A 10,560-nucleotide genomic window follows, 5' to 3' on the forward strand; every position below is an offset into this window, starting at 1 on the left:
GGAAGAGGGGGCAATCTACTTCCGTAGTGATACTGCCTCGGAAACCCAAGGAGGGGTCGCTATGTGTCGGGTCCAACTCAATGTCACGTAACAACAACAAAGAGCTCTGGTGGCATAGTGGGTAAGGCATTTGGCTGCTAACCAGAGGTCAGTGGTTCAAATCTACCAGCTGCTCCTTGGGAGAAAATAAGGCAATCTACTTCCATAAAGATTCAGTCTTAGAAACCCAATGGGGGTCACTATGAGTCAGAATCAATTTAATGGCAGTGAGTTTGGTTTGATTTATATACACCTAAACAACAACATTCTGCATTGTAGTCTCTAGCAAATAAAATCATATTCATGGTGATGCCCTATGCCCCCGAGTAACTGCCACTCAATTATCTTAGGACGGTTTTGTCTTTTGTCCTTTTACAAAGACAGAACATGTAATCATACATTTGTTGCTTTGTGCCATCGAGTCAGCCCCGACTCATAGCGACCCCTCCTTGGGTTTCCGAGGCAGTATCACTACAGAAGTAGATTGCCCCATCTTCCTTCCGAGGAGGTTTGAACCACCAGCCTTCTGGTTAGCAGTCAAGTGCCTTAGGGCTTACATACATAGGGCTACCAAATATTAAGGGTCTATGTGAATACAAGGAGCTCGGGCTGACTTGATGGCACGTAACAACAACATGTGAATACAATGTTAGGAACTGAAAGGGTTCTCTGGAAACCCCATTTTCCAGATGAGGAAATTCAAGACACCACAAAGGTGAAACAGATTGCCCAAGCTCAACAGGGCTGCAAGGAGAACCCAAGCCTGAATGCCTTGAAGCAGCAGGGTGTCCTAGATTACTGCAGGAATTGCCACCATTTACTCATCAATCTTTACATAAACAGTGAGAGGCCCAACACAGCCTCCAGGGAAGGCATTCCAGCAGAAGCTGTAGGGAAAGAGATGCCGGATTTCAACAAGTCAGCACATGCCAACAGTTGGTAACCAGGCAAATGTATCTTTGGAGCATAAGATAAGAAGGAAGGGAAATGAACTTTTTTGGCAGGGAAGTTAACAACCAACATCATTTAGGAGGTATTTTTTTTGTTGCAGGCACTGTGTTAATTATGCTTTTACATTACTTTTAATTCCTTGTAACAAAAAATGCTATCTTTATCCCCGCTTAACAAATGAGGAAAGTGAGGCTCAGAGAGGTTAAACGGGCTATCAAGTCACACAGTGGCACAAATTTGAACCAGGCATGTAAAATACGTAACCTTTTTCATCCAGAATACCAATGGCGTTTCCACCAGGATGGTGATGGGCTCTGAAACCCTCCCCCGCAACATGGCCACCCCGTACATAGGTCCCTAACCCGAGATGTACTGTAAGTATGCTTAAATATATTTTAAGTACGCTGGTCTTCCTTTCCACAGAAGGCCCCACTCTTCTAACCTCCCCCAGGGCCCACCCTCGTTCGGATATCCGTTAGAGCAGAAACTAACCTTTCACTCAGGGCAAGGTCTTGTCACTGAGAATAACACAGGGGTTGGGAGGCGCGAAGGGATGGGAGACTAGCAAATAAATGCTCTGCAAATGGTGAGCTCCGCTAGCATAGCGCCTAAGGTACTTGACTGCTAATCAGAAGGCTGGCGGTTCAAACCCACCAGCCACTCCTCGGAAGGCAGATGGCGCAATCTACTTTCGTAGTGATACTGCCTCGGAAACCCAAGGAGGACTCGCTATGAGTCGGGTCCAACTCGACGGCATATGACAACAAATGGTTTAAACCACCAGACTATTCAATTACATTTAAACACTGCCTGGGACTTGAAACGCCTCCTCCCACGTGCACAATTCAAGTTCTAAAGAGACTAGTTTGCAAGACCTTTAAATTCCAAACGCCCAGCGGAGGAGAGAAAGCGAGCAGGGAGCGCCCCCAAGGTCCACTTACAGCGCTCGGGGGAAGAGGCGGGTAGCCACGCACCAGCCCCAGGTTGTGAGCAGGAAAGGGATGAGCTGGAGACTGCAAGGCAAATTCCTTGGGAACAGGGAAGGCGGACTCCCCTCCCCGTACCCAACAGGCTGGGCTCAGGCGGGTGGACACAATGGGCGCCCGGCTGGCCTCTGGCCCCTATACAGCCTCAGGCGCACGTGTCCCTCGAGCGCACGTGTCCCGGAGCTCCCCAGTGCTGCCAATAATCTTGCAAACGGCTCAAGATTCCCAAACCGCCCGCACACCGGGTGTGCATGGCTGTCGAGAAAGTCCCCAGGCCTTAAGGTGCCCAAAAACCTGGGGCCTGCCTGAATAGGCGTTGCTCAGGACGACCACCGGTTGAGTTGCAGCACGCTGTCTGCAAAGTTGGACGGATGTGTCCACGCCCTCCCGCGTCTAGCACCCACCGCGCCGCCCCTCAGGTTCGCACGCCAAGCCCTCACCGGCACGCGGCGATTGTCCATGCTAACAGCGGGCGGCCAGACCGATGGAGCGCCCAGTACCAGGACCCCCAAGTACCCGCGCGCGCCGCGGTCCCAAGCTGAAGGAGCTGGCCGGCGCCTCACGGCAGGAGGCGGGGCGCGCCGAAAGAGGCCATGAGGGGCGGGGCTCGGGTCGGGCTTCCCGCGTTGGGGCACAGGTCCTGCAAGCTCTAGTAAAGGCCAGGGCGTGCATCGTCCCAATGGACTCCGGGAAAAAACTTCCTCTCTCAGTTGTTTTGAGAATATTTGCTGTGCGTGAAGGTTCCTAAAATTCGCTTTAAAAGAATGGCGCTGTTTTGACTGCTACCACAGTCCTCTTTACGTTGCTGCGCGGTCCTGACCAAATGGCGCGAAAGTGGTTCGTATTGCCCCAGGGTTTACAAGCTGATTTGCATGAATTCTGAGAGGGAAAGGGGAGACTGGGGGTAATGGAGCCGATCTGAAAGTGACGCTGGTCTTGCGTTCTGGCACTTAGCACTTTCGTTGCTACATGTGGTTCAGTTTTTTAGTTTACTTCTTTCTTACAGAATCTAGCACAGAAATCCGCCTTTTATTAGCGGATTCATTGCCCTTGGGTGTAGCACCTCTTATCTAGTAACCACACCATTATCTAAAGCAATAAAATGAGTTAAATACTGAGATCTTGTTTTACATAAGACTTGTGGTTTTAAAATTAGGGGGGGAAAAAAAGAAAAGCCGCTATGGCTTAGTGAAGATTTGCCTATTGGATAAATAAAACTAAAATTTGCAGGGATTATCTGTTCCGGTAGGGGCTAAAAAGTGTATTAGTGTGGCTTCACTCCCGTCAGAATTTAGAGTTAACTGAATCAGAATGAATGTGAGGTATTTTTGTATTGCTCCTTTCATCAAAACTTGGAGTTACGACGAAATAATGAAATACAGTGTTAAGTTTTTTGTTTTATTTTAATGGAAGAGAAAAAGAAATCGCTTTAAAAAAGAAACTGGATTGCTTGAAAAGGCTCTAATTACAATCTTACGGTTAAAAAAATACTTGAAATCAACGTTCGCATCTTCGTCATTATTTCAAAACCTTCTCTCGGGAATAGGCATGCGTCAAGACACAGCACTCCTTTCTAGATACATTGACTACAAAAACAAAACTTTTGAGCAAGCAAATGCACGAAAAAAAAAATGTATTTGAAGGATTGGAAGGGACTTGGTTGGAGTCTTGGAGTCTTTCTAAAGCACACTGTCCAGTGATCACTTCCACCGTGCAAGGGACAAAGAACTCACAGTCTGGAAGGTAGTTACCTGGAGAAGCTGTTGTCCTGGATATGCTCAGTGCCTGGGAAATTCCTGGCTCAGGCGAGGAGGAGGAGCCTCAATAAATATCTGTTGAATGAACAACTAAATGGATGTTGAATGAACTCAAATTATCTTTATTGCTATGTCATTGGGAATACAATTTTGCATCACTAAATGACAATGAGAAGTTGGAATAGCAAAACATGTAAATTGGGGAAGATTTAGTAGTCACTTTGCCCATAAAAGGCAGGTTTTGATGAGGAAATTCTTAGTCCTCTTGTGTTACTAGAATACTATTTGGTTTATATTTTTAAAGAATAAGATGCCTGGTCTATCAGTCTTTTCAGTACTCAAGAAAATGCAAATTAGAACAAGGAGCTACAGTGTCAGACTGACAAAAATTTAAAATACTGGTAAGATTATGCGCTGATAACAATGTGAAGACACTCCTGTAATGATGCAACTTTGAAGATCTATTTGGGAATATTTAACAGAATCCAGCAAACCACTTCCAGATACATATACTTACTGCAAATTTTTTCATGCTGCAAAATCAATGTAGTGGGTTGCAAGCAGCATATTTTCTTCTTAGTTTTTAATAAAACAGAATTTGAAAAAAATTTGAGAGTACTAGTATGAGTGTTGAAGGAGCTCTGGTGGCATAGTGAGTGGTTAAGGCATTTTGCTGCTCACCAAAATATCGGTGGTCTGAACCCACCAGCTGCTCTGGAGCAGAAAGATGAAGCACTCTGCCTTTGTAAAGATTGGCAGCCTTGGAAACCCAATGGGAGTCACTATGAGTCTGAAGTGAGTTTAGTTTTAGCTTTTAGTGTATTAAGGAGCCCTGGTAGCACAGGAAGGAGCTTTGGTGGCATATGGATAAAGCATCTGGCTGCTAAGGAGGTCAGCAGTTCAAATCTACCAGCCGCTCTGCGGAAGGAAGATGGGGCTATCAACTTCTGCAAAGATTTACAGCCTTGGAAACCCAGTGGAACTCACTGTGAGTCAGAAGCAACTTGATGGCAGTGAGTTTGGTTTTTTTTTTGGGGGGGAGGGGGCACAGGTACCCACCAACCTCCCCAAGGAGAAACATGTGGCAGCCTGAGTCCATGAAGATTTACAGCTTTGGAAACCCTAGGGGGCTGTTCTACTCTGTCCTATAGGGTCACTATGAGTGGGAATCCACTGGTTAGCCATGGACTTGTGTGTGAGTATTGTTTTCTGAAACTTTTGTTTTACTTCTTTGTGTTTGTGCTGTATAAGACATGTTTCATACTATCAACAAAGTTTGCAGGGTAGTGTCCTGGAGAACGTGCATAATGAATCCTATACTGTTGGGCTCTCATTTTCTCACTCATCAATGATTGCTGAATTGCTACTAGGCCAAGCACTATTCTGCGTATAAAACCAAAAAAACAAATTCGCTGCCATGGAGTGGATTCTGACTCACAGCAAATAGGCTACACAGAGTCCGTGGAGTTTACATTCTAGTGGAGCAGCAGAAATAAACAAACAAAAGTTTCAGGTGAGATAACTTCTAAGAAGATAAATAAAAACAGGATAAGGGGATGGGAAATGAAAGGTATTCATTTAGACGAGAAACAGGAAGGTCTTCTCTGGGAGGATGCTATCTGAATAAAGTAAGGGAGGAAGGGACTGGAAGCCACTGGTCACATGCTGGTTCCAGACAACGAGACAGTGAACAGCAAGCTCAGGGGTGACCGAACTATGGAGAGTTTGGGGGTGTGGGGGGCAAGGGCGGCAGGTTATGAAAGCCTCCCTGATCATGGGGAAGGCTATATATATGATGGGAAGCCACTGAAAGGTTTTGAGGAAAGAAAAGACATAATCTGACTGTAGGGGCTGTGTGTACAGTAAACTGAAGCAGAAGGAAAGTGGAAGCTGGAGAAACTATGATCTCCTACAGTAGTCTGGGAGGAGATAATGATTGCTTGGCTTGAGGTAGTTGTGGAGTGGAAAGAAGTGATCAGATTAAAGGTATATTATTTTGAACGTAGGAGTTCCTGAGTGGTGCAGATGGTTAAGCATTCAACTACTAGCTGAAAGGTTGGCTGTTCAAACCCACCCAGAGCTCTTCGGAAGACAGGCCTGGCGATCTCCTTCCAAAAGGTCACAGCCTTATAAACCCTGTGGAACGGTCCTACTCTGCATACACAGGGTTGTCGTGAGTCAGAATCTACTCAATGGCAGCTAACAACAATTTTGAAGGCAGAGCAAATTTGACCTGAAGGATGAGTTGTTCATTATACAGCATTGTGTATCATAGTAAAAACTTGGAAACAGCCTAAATCTCCCTCAGAAGGGAAGTAGATAAAAGAATGGTGGTATATTGACTGAAGTGGTTTGCAGTCGACTGCTAACCTAAAGGTTGGGGGTTTGAATCTACCCAGGAGCACCAAGGAGAAAAGGCCTGGTGGTCTGCTTCTGTAAAGATCAAGGCCAAAAGAACCCAAGGGAGCAGGTCTACTCTTTAACACATGAGGCTGCCGTGAGTGGGAATCGAGTCTGCAGCAACAGGTTTTATATTCATACAGTGGAATTCTTCGCAGTGGTTCAAATGAATGGCATAGCTTGCTTGCATCCACGTAGGTAAATCTTAACAATGTTGGATGAAAAAGCAAACTGAAAAATTACCTATAAAGTACAAATTTTAAAAAACACACACATATAAGCAGGGAAAGTATAAATCCACAGACACTTACTTATCTGGCAGGGAGTACACCATGATCATAAAGGTGGTTTTCCCAGGGTGAGGCTTCACCTGTGCACTCTGGATGTGCCCTGTCATTTCCCTAAATGTGGGGAGCTCAAATTTGGGCAGGGGGGAACTGCATTAAAAACCTAACAGATACCATGGACAAGAATGATAGGATCGATATTAACTCTGAGGAAGGAAAGATGGAAGAAGAAAGGAAGAATGGGACCTTCAACTTCATCATTAAGGCTTTCTTTAAAAATAAAACTGATGTGAAACAAATACGGCAAATCATTTAATGTGTGAAATACAAGGGGCACCTGGGTAACTGTTAAAACTCTTATATTTTAGTTTCTATGCTTTTTTTATTATGTGTGAAATATTTCACAATTAACCATTTTTAAGCTTTGAAAAATTTGTTCTGCAAATCAAGATGTATATATATATTTGTTGCTAAATAGCTGTTCCTTCAGAGGTTCATATAAATGGGCATGCAAATTGTCATGCAGTTTTAGGTAACTCATAAACATTTCACTGTATTAATCATAGGAGCTCTGGTATTATAGTGCCTAAGGCACTTGACTGCTAACCAGAAGGCTGGTGGTTCAAACCCACCAGCCACTCCTTGGAAGGAAGATGGGGCAATCTACTTCCATACTGCCTTGGAAACCCAAGGAGGGGTCGCTATGAGTCGGTCCGACTCAACGGCACATAACAACAACATATTAATCATATACTGATATTTTCATTTTGAATGCAAGATACAAAATGAATAAGCATGGACAATTAATGGGCAGAGAAAAATAGAGTTCAGACGGCAAGAGTGGGGAAGAAAAAAAAAATCCATCGCCACAGAGTGGATCCTACTCAGAGCGACCTGGTAAGATAGAGTAGAACTGCCCTATAGGTTTCTAAGGCTGTGAATCCTTACAGAAGCAGACTGAACATCTTTCTCACTCTGAGCTGCTGGTGGGTTCCAACAGCCAACCTTCCGGTTAGCAGCTAGGTATTTTAACCACTGTACCACCAAGGCTCAATGGGTAAAAGGCATGGCATTTCATAACCAAATACCTGTCTGTACAGGCAGTATCTAGTATGAGAGTTTTAAGTGCAACAGTAAACACATATTACCAATTAAAATAATTTTAAGTAGAATTTCAAATTTGTAAAGCTTTCTAAAATGCCAGTTTCCAGGTAAAGAGCTTTCAATTCCTGGAGCTGTTATGAACTTTAAGAATCATCCTGTGTTATCTTGTAGCTTTTGTTCACCCTGCACAAAGCATTCCATTTCATTAGGCTTGAAACTTGACCCTAAGGTCCTGAGCACTCAGCACTTGTGTAATGAGGTGACCTAAAGTCAACTTGAACCGGGACACTTGGTTTCAGGACAAAGAATGCAGCAACTAATAAGATGTATCATTTTTAGATGAGATTTTGAAACATGCTAATGTCTCAGTAGATCGCCTGCCCTCAGTTCCACACACCCTTCTCCCAGAGGAGTGTAACGTGAACCCCATCGTCTCTGTAAACTTGAGACCTTGAATAAACCTTAAGTGCCCAGAAGACAAAGGGCTGGAAGGAATTTTCACCACATTTGTGGATGCACAGGTTACAGTCTGTCAAGTCACAAAGCTCTTTTTTAAGTAACCCCCTAATTATAGATTTACCTCCCTGGTGCCTTCTTTCAGGGTGGACAAAGGCAAGAAACCAAAAGGGCCTAAAGTTAAGCTTCCACTGCCAGAAACCACTCTGTGGGAGGGCCCAGCCCCTTACCACCTGGCTCAGTTTCATCCACAAATCAGAGCTCTCCAAACCATTTTGGGATGTTTGTTTTTTATCATATGTCAACATTGTTTTGGTCAGGTAGTTTGCTAACATCTGATACCTGATTAGAGAAAGGAATGTGGATATTATAAACATGAATGCAAATCTGGCCCCTTTTAGCAAGAGGAAAATATTTGTTTTTTGTGAATGAACGTTGTCCATTGTGAAATATTGAACTATTGGTGTTAAAACGTCATTAAACACTTCAGATGAGATAAAGTCAAGCTTTAATTACTGAATTCCAACACTATGGAAGCTGAATTCTAACTATAACAAGATTCTCTTTTTTACCATCCACAATTCCACTCTACCTGTTTTCCCTCCCATGACATAAAAATTTGCACTTGGCTAGGTTTTTGTTTGTTTTTACTTAAGGGTTTTTGTTGTTGTTGTTCATTTTTTAAAATTTTGACTATTTTCCCATCTGGAAACAATTGGTGTGTACCAAAAAAAGAAAAGGTGTAAAAATCTCTTTTAATTGCATCAGCCGTTTATTCTGAATTGTCCTAGATGTGGGTTATCGCAGCCATTGACTTCATCTTCAAAACTGATCCCTTTAGTCAGCTCTTTGGAAAGAGAACTGTTGCAGAAAGGGGAAGTTTTGTTGTTATTAGCTGCTATCAAGTTGGCCCCCAACTCATGGGGTCCCCATGCACAATGGAACTAAATGCTGCAAGGTGCTGCAACATCCTCTTGATTGGATTGGACTGTAGTGACCCATTGGGTTTTCATTGACTGATTTTCAGAAGTAGATCACCAGGCCTTTCTTCCTAGGGAGTCTCCTTCTGGAAGTTCCACTGAACGCTGTTTAGCATCATAGCAACACTCAGGTCTCCACTGACAGATGGTGGCTGTGTAGGAGGTGTGTTGGCTGGATTCCTTGAGTCTCCTACATGGAAGGTGAGAATTCCCCCAGTGAGTCACCAGTGCTCCAGAGACAGCTCAGCTACTGGCTAAACTGATTGTGGGTAGATTGTTTAATTTCTAGGGTGAACAAAATACAAGATAATGGAAGCTCAAGAGAAGAGCCTACCAAATCTACAAACCTATAGAATTCAAACTCAGCCCTCCAGAAATTCTGATCCTATGGTGGCAGTGTTGGGTTTCCCTTCGGCAGGGCTCCCACAACCCAGGTCAGGGATAACGCCACCCAAAATCACTCACGAAAGACGGCTCTTGATGCAAAAGCAGGAGGAGTTTATTCGAAGTTCCAGCGCGCTGGGGCTCGACTCACATCCCACGCAGGGGCAGAGGAGTAGAGCCCCCAGCAACAAAATTACACAGTATTTAAAGGCAAAACTACAAGGGGGTGGTCAGAGAGAGTACAGATAATTGGTAAGTTTAAGTTTGAATTCTCGGAGGGAGTACAAACGATTGGTAAGTTTAAGTTTGAATTCTCCAATTACATGGTATGGTAGAGTTCAGGGCTTAGTCATCAATGGTTCTGGGAATTGTTTACTAAAACTATATGTTCCTCGCCTCGCCCCAGTTCCTGGAACTGGGGCCCGCCCTTTTGCTGGCCTTAATAGTGGCCTCTTATTGCTATATTAAAATATTACATTTTAATTTTACCTTAATTTTGCATTTCTAATTTTGTATTTACATTTTTAATTCCACAGTAGAAGTGAGGCAGGAGAACTACACTCCCATTCCATCTTTAAATTTCTCCTGATTTTCCATAGATGAGAAGAAAGTATTACTGCAAGTGTGACAAAATCATCTATAATTCACAATATCATTATAATGCACAGCTACTTTTTTCTGTGAGAATGTAAAGATTACAATTTTAAAAAATGAAGAACATTTCACTAGCGTGGCACATAATCTTTTCACCCACAATGTACACTCAGTTCATGGACCATCAGGAAAAAATTTTGAGGAAAATGTTAACTGTCAGGCTGGCCCAGGTGAACAGAGATCCAGCTTTGGGACAAAGGGCACCCCTATCCCTTGGTGAGCAACTCCTAGTGGCAAGAGAAAGGACCCTGACGTAGGATTCTCAGGGTCAGTTAAGTTTGTCTTTGAATGCTTAGGGATAATTGGCACAAAGGGATGTTTTGAAGTGGGACACAGAATGATTCTATTGAAACGTTGTATCTTATCAGTTTTACACAACTGTAACATGGCTCTCCTATGTGGTGCCAGTGGGAAACTGGATTTCTGCATCTACCTGGTAGTAATGAGGTGTCTTTCCCCTTCCCTGCTGGGATAGTGTCAGAGGAGCCAAGTAGAGACTCTTGGCTTTTACATTCCCCAGCGATAATGAAGGGACCTCCTCTGAGGTGTCAGTGGAGACCAC

At 43.8% G+C, this 10,560-nt stretch overlaps 1 protein-coding gene and 1 pseudogene across 1 annotated transcript in view; one reads left to right on the top strand and one right to left on the bottom strand.

Annotated features, from left to right (window-relative positions):
* Positions 1-2,437, bottom strand: part of CDCA7 (cell division cycle associated 7) — a 15,936-nt gene extending 13,499 nt beyond the window's left edge. The window contains exon 1 of the mRNA XM_007941192.1: positions 2,417-2,437. Within this exon, the coding sequence (XP_007939383.1) occupies positions 2,417-2,437 (21 nt within the window). The remainder of the gene's footprint in view (positions 1-2,416) is intronic.
* A 4,003-nt stretch (positions 2,438-6,440) lies between these two features.
* Positions 6,441-6,583, top strand: LOC122151193 (annotated as a pseudogene).
* The last annotated feature ends 3,977 nt before the right edge of the window (positions 6,584-10,560 follow it).

The sequence above is a fragment of the Orycteropus afer genome, unplaced genomic scaffold (assembly GCF_000298275.1).
Source record: "Orycteropus afer afer isolate SDZICR_OR568_19922 unplaced genomic scaffold, OryAfe1.0 scaffold00001, whole genome shotgun sequence".
NCBI classification, from domain to species: domain Eukaryota; kingdom Metazoa; phylum Chordata; class Mammalia; order Tubulidentata; family Orycteropodidae; genus Orycteropus; species Orycteropus afer.